Raw genomic sequence first — 25528 nt, 5'->3', positions numbered from 1 at the left:
GGAGGCAAGTCATGATTAGTAGATGACCCCTATTGACTTTGAGGTCACTGGGTCAAAGGTCAAGGTCACAGGGGCCTTGACTTCAAAAAGCTTGTCCGCCCAATAACTTAAGATTCCTTTGACCCACAGTCTTCATATTTGGCATGGAGGCTAGTCATGATAAGTAGATGACCCCTATTGACTTGGAGGTCAACAGGTTAAAGGTCAAGGTCACAGGGGCCTTGACTTCAAAAAGCTTGTCCGCCCAATAACTTAAGATTCCTTTGACCCACAGTCTTCATATTTGGCATGGAGGTTAGTCATGATTAGTAGATGACCCCTATTGACTTTGAGGTCACCAGGTCAAGGTCACAGGGGCTTTGACTTCAAATAGCTTGTCCGCCCTATAACTTAAGATTCCTTTGACCCACAGTCTTCATATTTGGCATGGAGGTTAGTCATGATTAGTAGATGACCCCTATTGATTTTGAGGTCACCAGGTCAAAGGTCAAGGTCACAGGGACTCTGACTTCAAAAAGTTTGTCTTCCCAATAACTTTAGATTCCTTTGACCCACAGTCTTCATATTTGGCATGGATGTTGATCATGATAAGTAGATGACCCCTTTTGATTTTGAGGTCACTGGATCAAAGGTCAAGGTATTCACGCCATGATAGTGGCAGTTCTAGTTGTCCTAGATAAATCACTAACAGAAGGCAACTTCTCAGCCACAAGGGGAATTAAAAGTAAAGTAATAGAAACTTGACGAACTTTATGAATTATAAATAAAAAAACTAATAACTGAAACAAGGAAGTGACATTTACGTTTTACACACAAGTCAAGTTTTCCTTTTTATTGAATTTACATTGTACAGTGTATGTAAAATGTGAACATGGAAGTTAATTTTGATACTTAATTCTACTACACTACAAAGCCCCAAGAAAATTGCCGATTAAAGATTGATACAATGTATATTTTATGAAATGGGGAAACGAGTCCAGAATGACTGTTAGTATCTCTAGTCAATGGACAACAAGTCTACAGCAATGAAACTGGCCTTATTTGCGTAATATAAATTACTTCTCAAGTTTACAACCTACCTGTAGTTATTAGTAAATTTTAGATAACTCATTACTGCAGCAATCTGCCATCACTGGCGCCTGTAATACGGTGTGGAGCATGTGGGAGCCTCTGAATTCTTACACCATTTGGGGATGGAAATGCGTTCTGGAAAATGGTGTTTTTTTACGAAAGTACGTCAAGAGGACATGTCATGTGTGCATCTGCCATCTAATGCCGTAGGACGGCACCAAGTGCCTTAAACCGAAGCCTGTAAGCTGCTGAATGAGTCAATTTGCAGCGTATACATCTAACACAATTGTCCGGGATATTGTGTATTTTAGCAAAATACGATTGTACAATGTATTTGTACTAATGGAAGAAACCGTCCCGTGACCTAACTGTTGTGTTAAGCGTGCATCTGGGCACCATGTGTCTTGGGCCAACGCCATGATATCATACTTGATAATTATTTGATAACAAGAGCTTATCTTTGCCATTTAAAGCCAGTAAGCCAACATAAATATAAACCTACAACACAACAACAGCTATGTTTTCACAAATAAATTTTAATTCAAGTAATTTTAATTCATGCATGAAGTTTAATTTGTTTCTAAGTTGTAAATTTTGGTGAGGATGCCTTCAGCTACATGTACTTTAGAAAAGTATACGTCTGTAAAGAAAACAGGGTGCTTAGCTTCAAGGCCTAACGGCCGAGAAAGTTTTTTTTTTGTTTCATGGTATCTGTAGAAACGGAAAGAATCGGGATGCAATGATAATTTGATGTAGACTTTCATTTATGATTTTAGCATGTAGAATAGTCAGCTCACAAGAGGTAATAATTAGCACAGTTACTTAAAACTGATATATACTTGATATCATTTTAGACGTCCATTAAGTATAATTTAATATGAAAATAATTTACAGATGTAGTTAATTTCCATTTTGTTTATACAATTTTGTTCCTATTTCAAATATATTCCATATGTTTTATGAATATATCTTTCTTCCCTTTCTTAAAACTTAACCTGAACACAATTTCTGGTTCTCCTAAAATAACGCAACGCTCAAAAACTTTATCATCCACCAGACACCCATAAGGAAGTGGAATTGAAAACGAGGCTTCTTTGTGCACAGTAAAATGTGACGTAAGCGTTGGAATGTCGTCTGCAGACCCACAGGAGAATATTTCGAAATTTTGTTCTTTATCGTCTGCAACCAGAGGTTTGTCAAGTTCTTTCACCTCATGACCCACGTTTACTTTTGTTTCTGCCTTTATCAGGACGTGAAAGTTTTCCGTACACATTTTAACACCATTGATAAGTTTTACTTGCGAGTCGCAATGTTTCTTCTCATCGTATGGCACTGTTGTTTTGATACCATACGTTAACGGGATGACCCGTGACCTGACGAGGGACTTCTTGTGACCGTACAATATTGCTCCTTTCGCTGCAAACATTTCACCATTGTCGGGAAATACCAAACTGTATCTGTTCAGCGCTTCCTTAAGCATACTTTTTATCATGTCATTATTTACGAGACCCCCTAAAATGATCACGTGATCGACATTCTTGTTAGTAACCACGCCTCTTTGTACCAGCTGCTCAATTTTCCCCATAATGCAATTCACCGTGTACGTATACATTCCTTTCGTTGCTTCATCGTCAATCTCTAAAGTTTCGCCGACCATGTTGAAATGACCCCCAAAATTTGGTGACTTGATAAGTTCAGCAAGTTCTGCAGTTCCATGAAGACCTTTATTATCCACTGCAGACGACTTTAAACTCAGCGGAATGTGAAGTTTCATGTCTGCTGCTTTTGAGACTTTGTAGGATTCATAGCTCTTCATAAGTTTGTACCACTCGTGAAGATTCTGTTTTATGAGATCATCAACAGCTTGTGTACCAAACAGCAAGGAGAGGTAAGATTTAAAACAGTTGTCGACATTCACAGCGCCCCAGTCCCCACCACACGGGGATTGCAAAGATTCCACACTGCCGTCACCCTGTGATTCATGGGCTATTATGTCTGCTGTACCACCTGAAATAGCAAATTTTCTCTCACTGAAAATTTATGACAACGGTATAAAATGGTTCGTTACAAAGAACTTAAGATCATTTTTTAAAAAAAGAAGCTAAAACAAAGCTATTTATCCATCATACTGTGTCATTTCTTTGTAATTTCAATTTAAACTGAGTTATAGTGCCAATAAAGTCGCTTGAAATATTCGCGGTCTTACATGTGACGGAATATTAGCAACTCGGCACAACACGGTTCGCGCTATATACATTGTATAGTCAAGTTTGCTGTGACAACGGATGCGCAAAAACGTTTACTTTACAAACAACCTTATTTGATCATTGATTTCATTATTATTGTGATTTACATGTCATTTAACATGAACCATAACTGGAAATAAAAGTCATGGTATCCTATTCGAACGTTATAAACTTCCTTAACATTACACTACACGTGTATTATATTACTTTATTTGAAATTCGACCATAAAAAACAACATACCACCAAGATCCACTGTGATGAATCTAGTACCTTTTGGTTTGATACCATTTATATTTTCATGTAAACACCAGAGCGAGCTTGTTTCCGACTCTAGAGCCATCGTGAACCTCTCTGAACGTATACCTGACTGGAAAAGACAAATATATACATGCTAAGTGGAAGTTCGCTTTAACCGTGCTATTTATTATACATGAGAAGGTTATATATAGAGTAATATTCTTCATAAATCATCAAAATTTTCAAATGCTTTCTGGTAATATTTTTCAGAAAAATACTATTACACAGTAAAAAACAGTCTAAGAAAGCACTTTTTAAAGTTTTTACGATACAAATAGTAAAACTTCAAAAATCCTGAAAACACTTGCCGAACTTGGCAAGATTTACTTGTTTTCTCTCCAATGTATAAATGCATGAAAAAGCTTTATAAATCAAAGTTATAATCTTCTAAGAAAGTCATGTGAACCTAGTATAATGTATCAATATACATTTTTTTCCAATTATGATTCTTTAAGAACCGTATTTTTTTCTGAATCTTATTTACCTTTAACGCTACTTCTCTCATTAGCCATTTTGCCCTGTCATCAAATATTGCTGGTACAAGCAACACAAAGAACGCATCGTCTTCGTTGTACGTGTCAGAAAACCGGTTAACCGCGCGCATCACGTGATTTTTCAGGTACTGTAATGCCATGACAAGTAAGTCGAATACAGGCATGCTATGCTGGCCGGAGATGTCTTGGACTTTCGTTGATTTATTCAAAGTCTGGAATACAAACACATATTTTAATTATAATGTACTAATTTGCTGTGGAATATTTATTGATTTATTTAATTATTTATTTATTACATTGATAAATCTACCCCAATGTCCTCAAAACGTGCTCTTTTATGTGCAGGATGAAAAATAAATTTATATCGATATATGATTACATGCACCAAACACTTTACTTGAGATTAGAACTAACTATACACATTTACAAAGATCTTTGAATAAATATTCAAATGGGACACCAAGTGGGCAATTGAAAATAATTCATAAAAAATTCTCTGAACGCAGTTGTCTGTTAAAAAATATCTACAAGTTTAAAATAATTCAACTGAAAGTGATTAGCCATTGCCACCAATATAATGTTGTACCAGCCTTCATATCTGGCCGTGTGATCAGGCTCTTCCATACTATTGGTTGACCAGCTTTCAAATTCTCGGTATGATTATACATAGATCTATCACTAAAATTGATAATGGCTATTCCAATACAGTTTTTGAAATTCAGAAGATTAATCTCTAACTTTATGAGTTTTTTTTTAAATATAAGTACTGAAGTATATTATGATAGGGCATGCATTAAGATGGAGGTAAAAGGGCCAAAGCACTCACGGGGTTATGGTGTATCGCCATCTTGAAATTGCGGTACAGTCTACAAGACATGTCGTCTGCTTCACACATCTCAGAAAATCTATCTTCTGCTTCCTGGCCATAGCATACAAGTTTTCCCGCTAAAATAATTTGAAACCAACATTTTGTTACAGCCAGATGGACTACAAAGAAAACTTGAACCAAGAAAACAAAAGCTTGTAGTTATAAATACTTCCGGATGCGAATGCACGTGCACATCCGGGTCTCATTCTTTTACAGAAGTAATCGTTTGGTAACAATTGCAATGTCAATACAATAGAGAATAATTCTCATTATGTACTTAAATATAGCCATAGTACATTACCGATAATCTGACATAAGAAGTTTTAAACTTTAGAGTAAAATGAACAAATGTATAGGATTTATTAGCTATATACATTTTGTAGATCTTATCAGAGAGATAAAAGAAACTTTTTTGACATACATGTATCTAATCAAATGTTATTTGTTTAAAAATAAAGGGGAAAAATAAATGTTTACGTAAATGTATAATCTGTTAAATAATAAAAAGGTTATCTTAAATTCCTTTATACATTACATGTATACGTATTTGTAATGTATACGTACTATTAGAAATATGTGCTGAAGACGATATTTTGAAAATCATGACTTAAAGAAATGTAAAATGAAAGAAATCATATTGATAAAACTTTCAACGATACCTTTGTTTACCATTAAAGATGTTTGAGTTTTCGTGTTTGGTGGTCTTCCTTTAAAACTGCACGTGTTAATCTCGCCCGGTTTGCTCGTGAAAGAATATGCATAACCACTCTGTGTAGTTCCAATATCAAATGCAATAAGCAATTTTACGTCGCTTGGCAACATAATTTAACGTTCTTATTTTTTTTTTTCCAATTTCTCCTACAAAATATGTGGTCTACAAGACCTATGAAATGCAAAGTGACACTTTCCTTTATTTACAGCCACTGATATTCCCTGTAATTCAATAAAAGTTTCATATCTCCAAAAACATCCTCGTTTCTACAAAAACTGGAAGTTATTTTAAGTTGCCACAATACCCTATAATAAAATAAAAAACTTCACACAATTCCTTTATTTTCCCCTGAAACTACCAACTGCTTTCCACCTATAGCAATATCCCTGAATCGGTTAAACCAAAATGTTCGGAAAGTTGACTTAAAAACGGCTTAAACGAATTGTATTGTTCTATTCCGAATGTGACAATAAAAAGGTATAAATTGTAATAGAAATGAAGTTAATCTATTCAATTTAAGCGATCTTGATCAAAAATTAGGCTAGCTGCCAGGACACACGTAATCCGATCACATTAGCTTATTAAGCAATTATTATAATGTTTAAGTATATATTTTATATACTGTTCAACTATAACCATAGTCATGTATAGTTTAATTTTTGCAACATTTTAATATCCAATGACAACGTTCTTTATCTTTTAGCTTTTTTTCTATCTGTGACGTATCCATAATATATCTTTCGTTTAAAATGTAAATATCTAAATCAATAGGTACTCCAATGTAATTTATATCAAGTTTTTTCATGAACGGCACATATCTACATGTATATAATGCACTACAATAAAATTAGATCTGCATGTGAAAGCTATTTATTACAAGTTAGAATATGTGGTACTCTTAAAAACGGATCTTCCCAGCAAATGATTGCTAGGGTTATTTAACAACTTAACATTAATTCCGGTATAAATTTTAAATCCAGGATACATTTTTATTACTAAAGTTATTTACCAATGGGTGAAAAAGAGGAAGTTAACCGTAATAATTGTAAAGATTTTAGTGGCAGTAACTATATATGAAACTGTTACATTACTTCCAAAGTAATCGTTAAAAAAACAAAAACAAAAAAACAAACAAAACCAAAAACAAGAGGGCCATGATGGCCCTGAGGTCGCTCACCTGTATATAGGCCCCCCAACCCCCACCCCCCCCAACGTTGCAGAGCCAATTTAACCCAAGGGCTTTTATTTGCACAAACTTGGTAGACACCCATAAGAAGATGTTTCATGCTAAACATTTAAGCTCTAGCTCATTGGGCTTTTTAAAAGAAGATTTTTTTAAAGTTTTTACTATACTTATATAGTTAAAAACAATAACATCCCTGGGGCCGGGCCAGTTTTGACCCCAGGGCTTTTATTTGAACAAACTTTGTAGACACTTACTAGAAGATGTTTCATGCTTAATATCTAAACTCTAGCTATTTGGGTTTTTTCAAAGAAGATTTAAAGTTTTTGCTAAACACATATAAAGAAAATCAATGACCCTCGGGGCGGGGCCAATTTTGACCCCTGGGCTTGTATTTGAACAAACTTGGTAGACACCTATTAATACATGTTTGATGCTCAATATCTTAGCCATAGCTCTTTGAGTTCTTTAAAAGAAGATTTTTTAAGTTTTTACTATATGCATATAGGGAAAATCAATGACCCCCCGGGGCGGGGCCAATTTTCACCCCAGGGCTTTTATTTGAACAAACTTGGTAGACATCCATTAGAACATGTTTCATGCTAAATATCTTAGCTCTAGCTCTTTGGGTTCTTTAAAAGAAGATTTTTTAAGTTTTTACTATATGCATATAGGGAAAATCAATGACCCCCCGGGGCGGGGCCAATTTTGACCCCAGGGCTTTTATTTGAACAAACTTGGTAAACACACACTAGAAGATGTTTCATGCCAAATATCTAAGCTCTAGCTCTTTGAGTTCTTTAAAAGAAGATTTTTAAGTTTTTACTATATGCATATAGGGAAAATCAATGACCCCGGGGTGGGGCCAATTTTCACCCCAGGGCTTTTATTTGAACAAACTTGGTAGACACCCATTAGAACATGTTTCATGCTAAATATCTTAGCTCTAGCTCTTTGGGTTCTTTAAAAGAAGATTTTTTAAGTTTTTACTATATGCATATAGGGAAAATCAATGACCCCCGGGGCGGGGCCAATTTTGACCCCAGGGCTTTTATTTGAACAAACTTGGTAGACACTCACTAGAAGATGTTTCATGCCAAATATCTAAGCTCTAGCTCTTTGAGTTCTTTAAAAGAAGATTTTTTAAGTTTTTACTATATGCATATAGGGAAAATCAATGACCCCCGGGGCGGGGCCAATTTTCACCCCAGGGCTTTTATTTGAACAAACTTGGTAGACACCCATTAGAACATGTTTCATGCTAAATATCTTAGCTCTAGCTCTTTGGGTTCTTTAAAAGAAGATTTTTTAAGTTTTTACTATATGCATATAGGGAAAATCAATGACCCCCCGGGGCGGGGCCAATTTTGACCCCAGGGCTTTTATTTGAACAAACTTGGTAGACACTCACTAGAAGATGTTTCATGCCAAATATCTAAGCTCTAGCTCTTATGGTTTTTTAAAAGAAGATATTTAAAGTTTTTTCTTTCGGTTGCCATGGCAACCAGAGTTTTGCATGGAATTAAATTCTTTGAACAATTTTTAAAGGTGACCACCAAAGGAACATTCCTGTGAAGTTTGGATGACATTGGCTTAGTGGTTTATGAGGAGATGTCATTTAAAGTAAAAGTTTACGGACGGACGGACGGACGGACGACGGACGGACGACGGACGGACGGACGCCGGACGAAAAGTGATCACAAAAGCTCACCCTGTCACTTTGTGACAGGTGAGCTAAAAAAACAAACAAAACAAAAACATGGATTGATGACCCTCTAACGCTCACCCCAGGAGCTTCTTTGGAGGTGGTGGTGTTGATAGTTTAACCTCCGGATCACGGCCGTATACCACATTAAATTTACAAGCCACCGCATCGTTCCAGGGCAGACTGTTAAGCAATTTACCAAGTACTAGTTGCTATCACTTTTGCAAGGAACTGATAACTTCTGCACATGACTTACATTTAAGACAAAAAATTAACAAGATGACCATTCTAGACCTAAATTGTCCACCTGAGATGCATTGCTGTAAAATGTATTATGTTTTCAAAGCATAAATAATCTAATGTGTAAAATTGTAGCTTTTTTTACATTGGTTTAAGTTTAATAGAGATCCACAAGGCAACGCCATGTGCCACCTAAATTCTAGATCATGATATTATGGACAAGAAGAGCATAGAAATTCCTCATCTTGAAAATTTATGTAAAATTTGAAACCCCAAAGGTGGCGTTTATTTTTTCCATAGTGCCATAATTTATATAACTTGTAAAGAATTATACAAAGTGATCCTACAAGTCAAACGCTTGACATAGTTTCAAGGGAGAGAATTTGGAAGATTTCATTTTAAGTCTATTTTCAGTAGATTCCCGTTACCTACCTCTGCATCTGACCAGAACTACTAGTATCTAACTTTTGTAGGGTGTCACCAAAGGATCATTCATGTGAAGTTGTAGGAAAAGAAAGTACAGATATAATGCGATCATAAAAGCACAACCCTGGAGCTAAAATTACTTAATTTTTCTATTTAACATCCATGTGCATGTAGTTGCATTCTTTACTTATTTTCTATTTATTTGATACGATGTGATGAAAATCACATATGCATAGCCAATGTCACACATTTCAACTTAGTGGTTGAGAAAAAATGTAAGCTTTTTTGTGCATTGCTTAAAATGCATAGCTTTAACAGTTCATTAGCTTAGTGAAAGTAACCTTTATAGTAAAACCACGCAACAGTATGCTGGACAGATTTCTCACCTGCAAAATTTGAACATTTCTGCCAGGTCAGGAACATAGGTCACAAGGGGTAGGACTTAAACATTTTTATGACAGAACTTTCTAATCTGTTAACTACATATAAGAAAACAATCCATCAATTTGGTAACAAAAGGATTTAAAAACAATGCTTATAGCATAACGAAAGCATAAACATTCAAGATTGTTCAACCTTTTAGTATTCAACAACAACAAAAATCAAAAGATTTTCAACAAACATGATTCTTTTCAATTTAATTTATAATTTTTTTTATCATTTCATATACACCAATAAAAATCAGTAACAATATTTCTTTAATACATGTAATTGTAATATGATATCTATAACATACTAAATCATTCATAAAAACACATTTCATAAGATTCAGCAGTAACAATATTGTGGCATGGTGGAGTGGTTAACATGCCAGATTAGTCTAGGGACTGCTGGCTGGGCCGGTTCAAACCTCATCAGCAGCAAGCCATTGTTTCCATGAGCAAGAAACTTTACACTCATTGCTTAGTACTGGTTGGTCCAGAGTTGTCAATAATCTGATAGCTTACAAAACAATCAATCTAAAATAGATTTGTATAAACTAAACTAACAATTTTGTATCCCTTTTAGTTTTATTTTTTAAATGACATGATCCTGAACTAGAAAAAAAAGTAAAAATTAAAAATAAACAGTTGTAAAGCAATACTTTTGTTTCAAGTAAGCTTGTCATTTTTTTTCCAAAAGGAGGTTTAAATATGTCTTTAAAATTCTTAAATATTAGAAGAATAAAATGTTTTAAAAACTGAGTCTACTATATGTACATAAAACAAATAGGATATGGACAATACTTTTTTGGACATTTCTTGCAATTTTCCGATAAGAAATATGAATAATTGTAGAGTTTTTTTTTTCCAAATGGAATAAGGTTCAATGAAAAGAATCCTGTCTGGAACTGCTAACTCAAAAACAAGAGGGACTATTTTAAATGTTATGTTTGTTATGTTCTCTGATGTGTAAAAATAACATGAAATATAATTATGTAAATTGAATATCTTTTCTTACAACACACTAACAATAAAATAAAATTCTTAATGAAAAATAAAAGTAATAACATACTAAATTCATACATACTTTTTCTAAAAAATAATTTCATATGACTCAATGAACTTAACAGGTGGTTTTATTGCACATGTTTTGCAGTAGTTTCTCATAATAATCTAGAATATCTCTATTTTACATGATTAATACTTAATAAGTAACTTACTTATAATATGTTAAATGTATGAAATTGAAAAAAAAATCGTTAGAAATGCTTAGCTTACAGGTCATTTAAAATCTTTTACCCTTCTATATTTGCATAGTGGAGATGTTCTGCTGTGAATTAAGAATGTCCATTTTAAGTACAATCCTTACTGCCCTTAATATCATAAAGTGAATTGGTCTATAATGGAAGGTTTGTAATACATGTATAATAAATAATCTGCATTAGATTGTATAGACAAGTTGACTGATGACATCACAAGCACCTGTTACCAGAATTTAGCAGATTTACTGATTGGCAAATATAATATTAAACATGACAAGGAATCAGAAAAGAAATATGTTGTTGGCATGTGTGTGATACATGATCCAATAGTAGATATCTTTATATAGAAGATAATGTTCGGCAATATTGACCTGAGCTCATTAATTTTCATGAGGTTTTTCGTTAGTTTCCGTAATTTATACTATTATCAAAATCCTAATTGTAAATCATTATGGAAAAAAAATAATCCCAAAATATATAAAGGAAATATATTTGCATATTTTTTTTCAAGAGCAAATGGTGCTTACATAAAACAGTTAAAATCTTACATAAAATGGCAGAATAATATTTTGTTCCTTGTTTGTCTACAATATACATGTACATATGTGTTAAATAACAGAGATATTAAATGTTACAACTCTTTTATGATCTGCATGTATCAAAGGATTAGAAAACAACAGCATTTTACCATTAATAAATTTTTAACAAAATATTTCATTAGATATAGCTTGATATCCCTTAATCATTCATAAAAATGATCCCAGAGCATTAAAACATTTTGTGATATTTAAAGGCACTCCACTGAGGTCAAAAAGCCTAAAAACATAAAATTTTAATTTCCTCAAAAGATCAGGTGGGAAACTTTAAAGGGTAAGATATGCAAATATAATTATAAAATTCACTCAGAATTACATTGAGAATCATATTTTTGTGCTATTGATAGCTTGATAAAGTAAAAAGCATTGCAACACTTTTAAATTTTGGGTCATTTTTCACAGTTAGAATAATTGTTCTGGAAAAAATGGAGTAAGCGAATGATCTAAAATTTTGCACACAAGTTATTGGCTTAGATTCTATCAAATGGAAAATTATCTTGAACAAATTGTTTGCAGTCCCATCACCACAACAAACCTCAGTGGAGTCCCTTTAAAATGAGAATATTAACCAAAAATAACCCTCAGAGGCATATTTGGCCATGTTTTTGGCTGTTTCAAGTCCACATTCCTGTCATATGTCATTTGTAGTGCAGTTTCCATACCATGAATCATTGGAGCCCCTTTACCATATAATAACTTCATTTCAGCTGTTCTTTTGGCACCTGGTCTTTCCTTTGGTGCCTCCACTGTTGGTGCTCTTGTTTCAGTGACTTTCACTGAAAATATTAAAATAACATTTATACTTGTTATATTGAAATATTCATGCTTTCATTTAAAGCAGCATGCCTCCAGGTTCGTGCTAATTTTTTCATGAAAATTTTGAAAATGTATTGAAAAGTAAAATATTATGAAGTAAACAAAGAAAGTAATTTAACAGCACTTACAATCCACATAAATTTAAGAGGTCAAACATGCAAAACAGTCCTTACTGCTATGGTCATGCAGTAAAAAAAAAGGTCATTTTAGTACATTTTTCTCAAGTTTGATTTTCTGATTTTGCTTCATCTGGAGGACTACAGCTTTAATTTCAAGTAAAGGAATACATACATTTATCTCTTCATAATCAACTGAATGGTGAATGTAAATGCAATAAATCATGGCAAAAAGAATACATCACAACACAACTTAAGGTTTATAGAATAATATACAATGAACCTTTATGATGCAACAACTAAAGTTAAACAGCAAGTTTAGTTAAAAAGAAATATAATAATGACATAACTTTAGTTAAATGAAATACTTCTTATAACAACTTCACTTTCATTTAAGTGAAAAAGATTATTACATGGCACTATTGAATTTAAAGAGAATATATCATTGTAAAACTTTTAAAGTTTAATGAATAAATATAGATGAACAATTTTCAAGCATATGTTGGCAACTGCATAGAACCACCACCTAAGGTAGCTAGGAATGTTCAACTTAATATGTGATTGGAAATCATCAGTCATCTGTGATCCAAACCATATGGTCCCCCCTACTTGGCCCTACACAGTTATAGGTTAAACTTGGCAGGAATTTACAATATAAAAATATTTTATCTTACCATTTTCTACATTTATATGTTCAGGTTCAACACCTTCATCATCTTTCTCTGCCTTCCTCGCCTCATCTACAAAACACAGAACCATAACTTTTGTTAATTGTACAAGTTTATGTATGAACACACTTTGTTATAAGTATGCTGCAGTTAAATAATTAATATATATTAATATATAATGAAGAATACTTGTAAAGGAGTGATTGCAACTCATTTTATGACATCATGTTCATTTTTTTGCTGTCTAGTGAATAAGAATTATAAGTATAAATATATTTCAAAAGTTTGACTATTAAAATGGTGATTGACCAAAAATTGATAATGAAAAAAGTCAATGATTTTATATAAAAACAACCTATATTATAAAAAGACTGTTCCAATCTTTGTAAGTATTGAGTGAAACAAATACAATATGAATGATATCTATAGAATTTTCCATCAATCACAAGGATATTTTTTTTTCATACAAAAATTTTAAATTGAACTCATTTATGGCAAAACGTCATTCTATTTTGCATTTTAACTATTCACTTACCATTTTCACTTGGATTTGCATCATGTCCATTTAAATTAATTAAATGAATAATAGAAAACCTCAAAGATACAATTTATTTTTTACTAACCTCTCTCTTTTCTGTGTGCCTGGGTTTTTGCAAAGAAATCTATCATATCCTGTGATATTTCCATCTGAAACTCTTCACTAGTTTCTGTCTGTGTTTCACATGATGTCACTTCACTCGAACTAGCTGACTTCTGTTTACGATGTTTATTTTTTCTCTTTCTATGACTAGACCTACATGCATTCCTTGAATTTGGACTCACTGAATTTCTTTTCACGTTTGTGTTTTTGTTTGAATTATATTGGTTATAGTTATAAGGATGATTCCAAGAGGGCATATGAAACGAGTTTTGGTAAAAAGGTTGAGAAAATGGACCCCATGAGCTTGTTGGGGCAGTCCCTCTCCCTGCCGACTTATTTCTAAGTTTATCACAAACTTTGGTGTGTTTTTGGCACCAGGACATAACTTGATTATAGTGTTGCCAATATGATTTGAAACATTTGTGGTTGTACCAATCTTTGCTAAAATCTATATCCATCAAACCTGTTCCCTTTTTTGAATTCTGTTTATCACTTGTGCTACCTACATGTATACCCCCTTCTTCACCATCATTAACATCATCACATAAACTGTCCTCTCCTTGTGATGCATTGTCCTCTAAAGCAGTAACGTCAGTCAGGTCAACACTTACATTTGTGAGTTTTCTGTTACGATGTCCTTGAGTCAAATCCTCTGAGGATTCCGCTGAGGTTGGGGATGTAAGGCTTGCACCTGATGCATCAGTACCGGTTACATTATCCGAGGAAACTTCTCCTGTGTCAGTATCTTCTGTCTCTGTCTGGGACAACATTTCTTGGTCTGAGCCCCCAGACAGCAATTTGCTTGCCATTTCTAGAGTAAAAAACACTGTAGTTTATTTATATAATAATAGCCATAAAAGTGTGCAAAATGAGAGAAAGCTTGCCCTCAACATTTAAATTTTATTAAATAAAACAATAAAGAAGATATTTATAAATTGCGCATGTAAAAAACTGCTTCACAGACCCAGACTTTGGCTTATCATGCTATAGTATTATGTTTGGTAACTGTTGGTTTTAATCAACAAGCCGTTTAACAGTACATCACCGAATACACCAATCGGAGTAGACATTGTGTTACAAAGTCTAAGGCATATCAAAGTTTAACTTTCTCTTGGTCAGTTAATGTCACCTATTTGGTCAACTCTACACTATTTAATACATATATCAGGCAAAATAAAATGGCTTTGAATTCTTTTTATGTAAAAAAAAAAGAAAAAAAAAGATTTATATTAAAATAATAAAATTTTAACAGTGGTAGACCGTAGTATATAAATGCCTTATTGAATGGAAATTATTAAATAGAATAATGATCAAAGAATATGTGTAAAACTGATTTGATCTGGTAAAGTTATGACTTGGTTTGCGATTCTTATAAATTTTGATGACTTTGCTGCGATTCTTAAAGATTTTACATATTTATAAATAACTTGAGTTTGGCTTTGCTAGCGATTCTTAAATTTTTTACATATTTGTAAATAACTTGAGGTAAAACACATTTTTTACAGATCAACAAACAAGCACAGCTTTAATATTATATTACAAAGATTGCTCAGTTTCAAACATCCAATTAAGTACAAGAATGACCCAAGATTTCTTTCTTCATGTTTATATCTGTTTGAACAACTACTTAATCAAGTTAATGAATAATTTTAATAAAATATTTCCATGACAAATTCATTAACAATGTTTTTTGTACTCAACTTTTCTTTTTATTTTATTTCTAAAATGAGTTTATCAAGCTGGTACACAGACCATATATAGCGTAACAGCTTAACATTAGTCCATGTTTTCTTCTTGCAATGGTTGGAAAGTATTTTAGAATCTGCAATCTTTACTTTATAGAGAATTGATCAGTTGATGTGGATGGGATCTTTTAATTTTCTTTATTTGTCATGAAATGGTTTTAATATTAAGATCAAGTTTTATGATTAGGATGGATGCCAATTTGTACTTTTAAGTTTTTTATTGACAGTTGACTGGGACAAATCAAGCAAGGATCTTGGTCTGACCCAAAAGTGTCTGTGAGTGATCTAAATACTCATGCTGTCCGAAATATGAAATACGTCGACTACTACTCTACTACAATATTTAGTATTTTGATATGTTCAGGAACATGTAAGAATTTATTTATACCATAACGTTGAAGTGTAAGATGAAGGATATGTTTATAAATGATTAGTACCTATATTTCTTTTTAAAAACACGTGAAAATACGTTTAAAAGCAGGCAAATTTTACGTATATTTTGACCGGAAATTCTTTGAACGGTGTCAGGGTAGAAACGAGAATGTTTGATCACGTGACTATGTAAATATTGGGTAAATATTGCAGAAGGAAACATATTTCGTCACATGCATATTTTGCATTACAAAAGAAGAAGTAAGGAATATATATAATTTTTTTATGCTTCTTTTACATTTTGAATTAAGTTGCATGTAACCAGTTGTAATTTGTGCAATGGACTGACAAAGTAAACATGATGCATGAAGCCAAATCAATTTTATCATGATTTCATGATTTTGCAAATTTAAATTTTTTTTTATAGATCTAGTTTAATAGGGGTTTAAATATCAAAACTAATTAATAAACTTTAATGTTTGTATACAGTTTTATCGTACAATATTTGAATTTCTTATTACTTTTACTCCAGCAAATCAGGTTGCACTAAAAACTAAATAGTTCTAATTTAGCAAAATGTATCATACATGTAACTTTACAATGATAGATAACTTAAATTCCTTTTTCTTACAGGGAAAAATATTTCATAAAATACTCTTTCTATTTATTTTGAAATGGCAAATTTTTATTGTAGCTATAGCCCTGAAGGTACATAGCCTTACCTATTGGATTTGCCCTCCATTGAATTTGGAACAGTCCATATGAAGTTTAAAGGGTTTAAATATAAAAATATAAAAATCGAGATATACTAACAGTAAATGAGCCTCGTCAGACTTCACAGATGGCAATGGCTAATCATCCTCAAGTCCAGTAGTTTAAGAGTTAGCTGGACTTAAATATGAAGTAAGGCTGGCCTTCACAATAATAACAGCCTTGCCTGACTCTATTCTGTTGACTGTTTATGGGTTTTGAATCATCCTGTTTAACTCTAATAACAGATACATATACTTTTAAATTAAAAGTCTAAATTGGCTGCCAATGAATCTATGCATGCAACCATGCATTGCGAAGCAAGATCAGCTGAAACATCTGCGCTGTCTTATCATTGTCTGCACTGTTTGCTATTTAATCTTTACAGATTTTTAAAATTTATCTAAAAATAATGAGTTGTTTTGTCAAGATTGGAAAATGGGAAGTTCATTCTTATATTTAGTGTGAAAACGGTAATTGATTTAGTTGTGTAGAGTTTGACCTAAGAAATGAGAGAAAATAAGCCAAACTTGTTTTTTTTTCTTCCAAAATTATTATTCATACATTTAATGAAAAGAACATTTGAGCCATGCAACAAAAACAAAATAGTGCGTTTGCGACCAACATGGATCCAGACCAGCCTGCGCATCCGCGCAGTCTGATCATGATCCATGCTGTTTGCTATCAGTTTCTCTACTTGTTATACGGGGAAGTCAAAGACCGGGCCCGCGAAGCGGGTCCGGGCTTTGGCTTGCCCGGCTATAGACTACACGTGTATATTTAAAAGAAAATCAAATAAAAAACAATTAAAAAATATATAGAATTCTATACCTATCAAAGAAATTTTCAGTGTCAGTTTTAGTCGGGCGCCGCCATTTACAATGTAACTCAATGATAAAAGGCGGGGTATTCCGATAACGGAACAAATCTCAACTTTTCGGATCAATAATAAACGTCGAGTGTTCCGAGTGAAAACGGAAGCGGTGCATGTAATACCGAATGACAATTTTAAAACGGAAAGAATGAAAGGAATTTTTTAACGACTTCCCCGTTCATAGGCTTTGCCTAATTTCATATTAGGGTCTGTAAGCAAACAGCATGGATCCTGATCAGACTGCGCGGATGCGCAGGCTGGTCTGGATCCATGCTGGTCGCAAACGCGCTATGTTGGTTTTGTCGTGAGGCGGCTCATTTAGAGAAACAAACTAATGTAAACTGGCCACTTGAATAATTACTGGAAAGGACACTGCTGTTTTTGCAGTAGATACTTATTGATTTCTTCCATCTAGTGTTACTTGGAACCCATCTCGCTGTTCATTCACTTAATGATTGTAATCAAATTGATTGACAATAAAAATCAATTCTATGAAAAATACAATAAGACATTTCAATCAAGTATGTATTTTATTGAGATTTGCTGTTGTTGCTGCACCTGTTTTCTTTATTTATCAAAAAAAAAAATCAGCTTTTTATTTGCAGTCTGCGTGATTAATTTTCTAAAGTACAGATAATATATTGTTATTCTATAGACTTACAGTAATTCAATTATGTTGACAGCCTTTTCATACATCTTGTCAGAGCAAGTCTTAAAGTGTCTTTTTATGTGCTTGTTAGTATTTGTGGAAGGTTTCAGTAAAGACGTGATTGATTTTTTGATTGTCAATTCTATTTTATCTCAGATAATTGTGAATTAAATTTTTTATTTTGGGCTACAATTATGATAATACTTCTTTCTTCATACAAGAAGATAAATTTTTAATTTAATAGGATAACATCATTTTTTTATTGTGTATAATAAGGATTTTTTAAATGAATGAATGATGTTGTTAATGAGGTTGACTTTGTATGGAGTAAAAAGTCATTTGTGATATTTTTTTGAAAGGATTTGATGAATAGTTTGTATAAAATACTATCAATAGAATAATTTTTATAAAAAAAGTATATTTGACATGAGTGACAATAGGTTTTGTAAAGTAAACATCAAAGGGGAAATTATTTTACACCTTTTCTGTAAGTATTCGACTTAAATGTTCTTAAAAAAATTTAAATCATTTTTAATTGTGTTTAATAGAATCATAGATCCGTGAAATTAATATTTACAATTTATTATAGTTGTAATTTAATATTTGAACATTGTGGTTAGTTTTATTCAAACCCGTACCAAGCCAAATATCTTAAATGGACTTTTAGGACAAAACTATGCATTCTTTTAAGTGTAAGATTTCAAGATACATATTATTAACTGAACAAGTGCATAGTGCAGACAAGGATCCGATGGCACAGATCAGCACATTTGTGCCGGCTCATCTTGGTCGGCACTGGTCGCGCAGGTAGAAACTCTTGCTGCCAACAAGCTGAAGGTTACAGATACATGTATTAAATTTTTATAATGATAAAAGCTTAAAGCTCTTTTAAACTTCTTTCAAAAAAACTAACCAATACTTTTGTCATATGTGTTCATGACCTCAGTAGAGTTTGCACCCATGATCCCAGGTTCCAGAGGCAGATACAATAACCACTATGCAGCTGCTGCCACTGGTATAGAGTCAGGTCAACTTTGATACATGTCAATAAAGTCTGACTTAAAATTGAGCCCATTTCATAACAACGGACAGTTCCTAATTCAAAGCCGGACAAGTTCATTATAAGTTAAGGGTTAATTTTATTTTTGAAACAGTCATAACTATAGCAAGGCTATAACAATTTCTTGTTAAATCATGTAAATGTTATTGATTAAAATCTTCTTTTTTGTAAGATAAGAGTCATCATTCCTGGGATATCTGATATTCATTCTTTGCTACCATACTGAATAAATAATTCAGGTTTCTTTTGTATCATATGATGTCTTCAAAAATTTTATGTCTTAGGAGTTTCACTTTTTAGTTTATGGTCTTTGATAATTGTAAAAATTATTTTTTGTGGAGTAATTAAGAGTGCAACTAGAAAGCAAAAAAAAATGTAAGGAATTAAATGATCATGAAGAAGAAAAGAACCATGTCACATTTTTAACTCTTTCATTCATAGTTTGTCGTCTTTAAATATATAATTGGTAAAATAGCTATTAGCATCTTGATAACATCATACCAATTTTCCAAAGTTTCTAAAGTACTTAATTTGTGAACAAAAATTATACCAGTTTTTGGAAAGTACTTAAATTGTGATAAAATCATATTTTTTTCCAAAGCACCAAAACTGAAAGGCAGATGCTAGAAATATCTGATAGAGCAGGAAGTTGTTCCAATAAATTACCTGTTTTCTAATAAAATATTAGTTTTATGGAGACATTGTTTTAAGTTTCTTTGTTATATGGAAAGAACGAGGATAGAATTTCTGTTTTTATAGTGATTATATTTTATTGACATTATAATGCATTGCAATGTGTCTGTCTAGAATAATTCCATTTAGCCAGTCTGATTGCTTTTTATCGTCCCCTTAGTGCAAGAACTGAATAAGTCCTTCTAAATTTAATAGCAGTTAATCAGTTATAGCAGTAAGGTGACATTATATTCATGATGTGGTAAGATAGCATCAGAGAAGGTAACATGGATTAATTTTCAAGTCTGAAATAATAGAAAATTTCTTTGATTTTTGCACATCAGTTTTGAATTGAGCACATTATATTTTATGCAGTGCAACACTGATGGATTAAGAATATCATATTTATATTTAGCATATCATCTTTGTTTTTGAAATGCATAATGTAATTAAGCTCATCACTATTACAGTTAGTGCATTAGAGATACTGAAGTTTGTGCTTTATATTTGAGTTCAGGGCATCATTTTTGTATTTTAAGTTCATCATCTTTGAACTTAGTGGATCATTTTTGTGTTAGTGCCTCAACTTTGTATTAAGTGCATTACCTTTGTATTAAGCGCATAAGTTATGTATTTTAGTGCTTCACCTTTGTATTTATTGCTTCACCTTAATGTATTATCTTTGTATTTAATGCTTCAATTTTGTAGTTAGTGCATTATCTTGATATTTAGTGCTTCACCTTGTATTTAGTGTATTATCTTTAGTTCTACAATTTTGCAGTCAGTGTATTGTCTTTGTATTTAAAATTTAGAGCAAGATCTTTGTATTTAGTGCATAATTTTTTATTTTAGTGTGTTATCTTTTTATTTTGTGCTTCATCTTTGAATTAATTGCATTTACTTTTTATTTTAGTATATCATTCCTATTTTACCATTTCAGGCACAATGGTTAAATGATACTGACGGTGACATACTGAGTGTGACAGACATTTAAGAATGATCAAACAGGTGGGTTTGTTACCTGCTGGCTGTCAGCCATGGAACAATAGTGTGTGTGCAGCAAGTGGGGATAGATTTGCCTACTGCTCAACCCTGGCCATTTATGTTTATGAGGTAAAACATTACTTTTAGTTTATACTAATTTATTTTAGTTTGATTGTGTTGGAAGCTATAAGCTTTTTGAAACACTCTTTAATCTGTTCCTGGAACTAAGCAGTACTTAGCAATGAGTGTAAAGTTTCTTGCTCAAGGAAACAACAGCTTGTCCTTGAAGGGGTTTGAACCCACGCGGCCAGCAATCCTTAGATGACTAGTCTGACCTGTAACCACTTGGTCATGCTGCCACTACTTTACTTACAATAGTGTTGAAGGGATCTCTAACCCTGATGTGATATTTTGACAGAATTCAACGAACAAACAAATTAATAGGAACATATCTGATAATACATTTCTATGTATCTTGGTATTTATTAATAGTCTTAGATTTATAGAAATATTCCATTACTGCACTAAGGTGACGATAAGGCAAATTCTTTCACATTTTTCTTATTTTGAAATATTATCATTGAAAAAGTTATATGCATTGGAAAATACTTTTTTTTTTCTCAAAAATTTAGATTAAGTTAAAAATACATTTACTAGGTATCTAATTTTGAGATACATGTATTTACCAAAACATGTTTTTTTATTGAAAAAAAGTCTATAGTTTGTAACTTGCGTAACTATTCTCTGTAGCAGCTACATAGAGATTTGTTTGTATTGTCAAAATCAGGAACTATCCATTTACAAAAATAGTACTGTGCTTTTATATTCATTTTCTAGTTATCAAACTTCTAAACCATTGCTTTTCAGTTAGACAAGACATACAATCAGTTTCAATTATTGTCCATCTTGTCAGAACACAAGAAAACAATCACGTCAATTTCCTGGAATCCACGAAATCCTGATATCTTTGTTAGTGCCAGTCACGAGTGTAAACTTATAGTGTGGGATATTAGTAAAGAGAGACCTGTAGCAATCTATGAAAATACTAAAGGTATTCCAACTTGTATAGACTGGTGCCTACTTCATGGGGAATCAGTCTCGTACATCAGCGGAAAGGGGCCGTTATTTTTGTGGTCGTATAAGGGTACCGATTTGTCAGTCTCCACAGTGAAGGAAACGGGCGGGTTTGCGTCAGAGGTGACATGTTTTAGATGGCATCATAAGAAAACTGAAAAGGTTGCGTTTGGACATAAGGACGGATCATTAACGTTCTGTACTTTAGGTAAGTACAATGTATGTTGTTTTATCTTATCCCGTTTGATGTGGTATTGAAATATGTCAGTGGGATATAAGTCATATCATATTCATTGAAAGTGAGTGAGATATAGCAATTTTCATAGAAAAAGTATTGAAAATGGTGTGAAATTAAAAAATAAGTCTGTGGCCGAGGAGTTAAGGAAGAATGTAAGCATATGAAGTTAAAATACAAATTAAATGCTTTGAAATAGAGACTATGCACATACATATGTAATTGAATATCTAAATCTCCAAATTTGATCTTGTGAAGTTAGTTTGTTTTTAAAATATTTACATATAATTATAAGTAAACAGTTTACCACTGACATTTATATTTTATTCATGTAGCATTTCATCCGGCTTGGTTTATGATATCTCTTTTAAAATACTGATATCATAGTTTTTGTGTATAATTAAATAAACTTTGTCTCTTGTTTATATATATGTAGGGTCAAAGAGTCAGCGACATGTACTAAAACCAGTGTGGGATGATGATGACGATGACAGCGAGAGTGATTCTGTGGTTACATTAGAATGGGACCTTTTATCTGTAGACTATATATTAGTATGTAACTCGCAGGCGGGCATACGGCTCATTGACTCCTCCTCCTTGTCCTCATTTATGACCTTCCAGTTGCCAAGTGCAGCAACTACTGTGAAGACAATGTCCTGGGTACCGAGTGCCCCAGGAATGTTTCTTACTGGTGGTATGTTGTTGTTTTTTTTCATTTAATTTTATTGTCAATAAATGTATGTCTTCTGTCTATAAATATTTATCATATGGACATGTAATTTTTAGGCAGAGCAAGTGAATTTTCAGAAAATACAAGCCAAAATCTTATATACGTATTTTTGAACCTTATTGTATAATTTACAATTTTTCTGACCTTGCTGTAGAAATTTACAATTTAGTAAACATTTTACAAGAGATTATTAAAATGTTTGAAGGAATTGATAAGGGTTTGACAATTTAACATCAAAGAATAATAAAAAGACATTAACCACTGGAAATAATGTGTTATGGGTTGTGTCCCATTAGATGCAAAGAAGAATGCAACAATGTAGATATACGTGTGTACATGTATAATACGTAGTTTTTCATTTCAGAAATGGTAATATAATCCAAATTTATATTCAGAAAATCATTTTTTGAAATGATGAATTATCCAATAAAATTATTTTTGTCAAAACAAATAAGAGAAAAAGAAACAATTATTCGCCCAATATTGGCTTGACAAAAAAAATGTGTTGGTAGCTTTTTGTTGTATCTGTTGCATTTTTTTTTCAGATGCTATGAGTGGGATTATTAGAGTATGGAATGTTTCTAAATCAACACCTGTAGAAAATATACGCGTGAAAAAGACGGGCTTCCATGCTTTACAAGTTATCTGTGATATAAATAGACTAAAATTTACAAAATACTCAGACAAAAATACTGACATTCATCAGAAATCTTCCACTAGTTTGGCACAGAACCCTACTTCTGTTAATGCATCTAACTTTGCATTGCCGCCCGCTAGACTTGTTTGTACTTTTCTCGATGGTGGGGTAGGACTCTATGATATTGGTAGACGGAAATGGGACTTTCTACGAGAACAGGTATGTTTGATCTAGTTCAATAACTTGCTAGGCTTCCATAACTTTATATCTCGTTTTTTATTTTGACATTATCTAGCAGTACTATAAAATATGTTCGCTGAAGTCTCTTTTACTATGTTTGATCAAAACTGCTGAGTCAACAGTCAAATGGGAAGGCAAGTTTTAACTTTTAACCTGCAGGTGGCAACAGATTCTACCAATGCAAACCAAGTTCGGCCGGCACATTTGTGCCTGCAATGTTGCCTATTCAGTCTTTTTCATGCATATTTTGATAATTTCCTTAAAAATGATGAATGTTTTTGTCCAGTTTGAAAGATAGAAAGATAGACAAGTCCATTTAAAATATTTTGCATAGTAAAGCAATAGTCATATTAGGTAAGCTATAATAAGATGTTAGATTTTAATGGCAATTTGATCAAATCTTCTGACTTTTGACGTTTGTTTTTGTTTAGTATCAAGTACTGTAAACATATTTAGGTCATGGCATAGAAATGTTCAAGCTCATCTTGGTCTGCACTGGTTGCACGGATAAAATCAAGTGCAGCCAGAAGTCTATGGGTTAAAATTATCTAATTTATCTAGACTGGGAAACAAGCAGTTCAAGTTTAATTACAGATAAACATATCTATTGTCTAGCATTAATTTTCTATATTATTTTTACATCAGTTTAATTTTGGAAGAAAAATATTTATCCTGTTGCACTATTTTATGAGTTTTTTCTTTATTATACAGGGTCACATAGAGACAATATTTGACTGCAAGTTTTGTCCGCATGACAGCAATATATTAGCCACTGGAAGTTTTGATGGCACAGTGAAATTATGGGACACGTCAACTTTTACATGTGTAAGATTTTACTACTTTCTTTATTGATAATATATATACATTAATCCCATAACCTTGCAGATTTTGTGATTCCATAAAATTGATATTCGGTGGCCACATGACATCATTTGCGTTTTAAAATAAAAGCAAAATATTTATCAATACTGGAATTTATTTGATTACATTATATTTTAGTATTATGGTGAAAACAATGTTCAAAACAATGAAACAAAATGTATGAAATTATTTATAAATGTTCACATAGCAAATGTATTTGCATAAAAAGTATATATGCCAAAAGAACTGTTGTTGTTCTGTTCTTTGGTGTTTAGACAGTGAACTTAGATGTTACAAAAAGTCAAATTGTTAATAGTTAGTCAATATTTTTGTTTCTTTATTGTATACATGTACTATAAAGCTATGAAGATTATTTTTGATACTTTTTCAGATTAACACATCTCCGGGAAATGAGGGTATTATTTATACATTATCATGGGCACCTTCAGATCTCAACTGTATTGTAGCTGGGACATCTAAGAATGGTATATTTATATGGGACATTACAAAAGGAAGGATAGTAAAAAGATTTACAGAGGTGAGTTATATAATGTCACTGTCCAAGACCCATAACTTAAAATATCCATCTTTGTGAATTATAAAGAAAATCCTGCCTATATTGTACTTAAAATTTCTTTGAATAGGCAAGGAGACTGTCTGACAAATCTTGCTTGTAAATGATTGATGTTGATTTCAGGTTCAATTTAACAACATTTTCTATTTTAGCATGGACGTAATGCTGTATTTACAGTAATGTGGAATCAGAAAGACTCAAAAAGAATCATGTCAACAGGGGCTGATGGTTACTGGTATGAATTTATGATTCATTCTACCTAAAGTATATTTTTATATATGGAGAAATCTTGGTTCTTACTGGTTAGT

The 25528-nt window shown here is 32.5% G+C and overlaps 3 protein-coding genes across 3 annotated transcripts in view; 1 reads left to right on the top strand and 2 right to left on the bottom strand.

Annotated features, from left to right (window-relative positions):
- Positions 1 to 1516: 1516 nt before the first annotated feature.
- On the bottom strand, positions 1517 to 6342 carry LOC132726697 (heat shock 70 kDa protein 12B-like). The gene is made up of 5 exons (XM_060712045.1): positions 5637 to 6342; positions 4936 to 5054; positions 4100 to 4321; positions 3559 to 3685; positions 1517 to 3078 (listed from the first exon to the last, which is right to left on the bottom strand). The coding sequence occupies exons 1-5, from the start codon at positions 5797 to 5799 to the stop codon at positions 2009 to 2011; spliced, it is 1701 nt and encodes a 566-aa protein (XP_060568028.1). The 5' UTR covers positions 5800 to 6342; the 3' UTR covers positions 1517 to 2008.
- A 4773-nt stretch (positions 6343 to 11115) lies between these two features.
- LOC132726696 (gem-associated protein 8-like) lies at positions 11116 to 16035 on the bottom strand. The gene is made up of 4 exons (XM_060712044.1): positions 15946 to 16035; positions 13747 to 14574; positions 13130 to 13195; positions 11116 to 12299 (listed from the first exon to the last, which is right to left on the bottom strand). The coding sequence occupies exons 2-4, from the start codon at positions 14570 to 14572 to the stop codon at positions 12088 to 12090; spliced, it is 1104 nt and encodes a 367-aa protein (XP_060568027.1). The 5' UTR covers positions 14573 to 14574; positions 15946 to 16035; the 3' UTR covers positions 11116 to 12087.
- Positions 16036 to 16037: 2 nt separating this feature from the next.
- LOC132726695 (WD repeat-containing protein 17-like) overlaps positions 16038 to 25528 on the top strand; it is a 32803-nt gene continuing 23312 nt past the window's right edge. Inside the window, exons 1-8 of the mRNA XM_060712043.1 lie at positions 16038 to 16141; positions 20826 to 20998; positions 21737 to 22151; positions 22615 to 22872; positions 23454 to 23764; positions 24497 to 24610; positions 25038 to 25184; positions 25373 to 25455. Of these exons, the coding sequence (XP_060568026.1) occupies positions 20882 to 20998; positions 21737 to 22151; positions 22615 to 22872; positions 23454 to 23764; positions 24497 to 24610; positions 25038 to 25184; positions 25373 to 25455 (1445 nt within the window). The 5' untranslated portion in view covers positions 16038 to 16141; positions 20826 to 20881. The remainder of the gene's footprint in view (positions 16142 to 20825; positions 20999 to 21736; positions 22152 to 22614; positions 22873 to 23453; positions 23765 to 24496; positions 24611 to 25037; positions 25185 to 25372; positions 25456 to 25528) is intronic.

This window comes from Ruditapes philippinarum, unplaced genomic scaffold (assembly GCF_026571515.1).
Source record: "Ruditapes philippinarum isolate M1 unplaced genomic scaffold, ASM2657151v2 ctg4216_1_1_1_1, whole genome shotgun sequence".
Taxonomy (NCBI): domain Eukaryota; kingdom Metazoa; phylum Mollusca; class Bivalvia; order Venerida; family Veneridae; genus Ruditapes; species Ruditapes philippinarum.
Note: the sequence above shows the minus strand (reverse complement) of the source record. Positions and strands in the feature narration are given on the sequence as shown.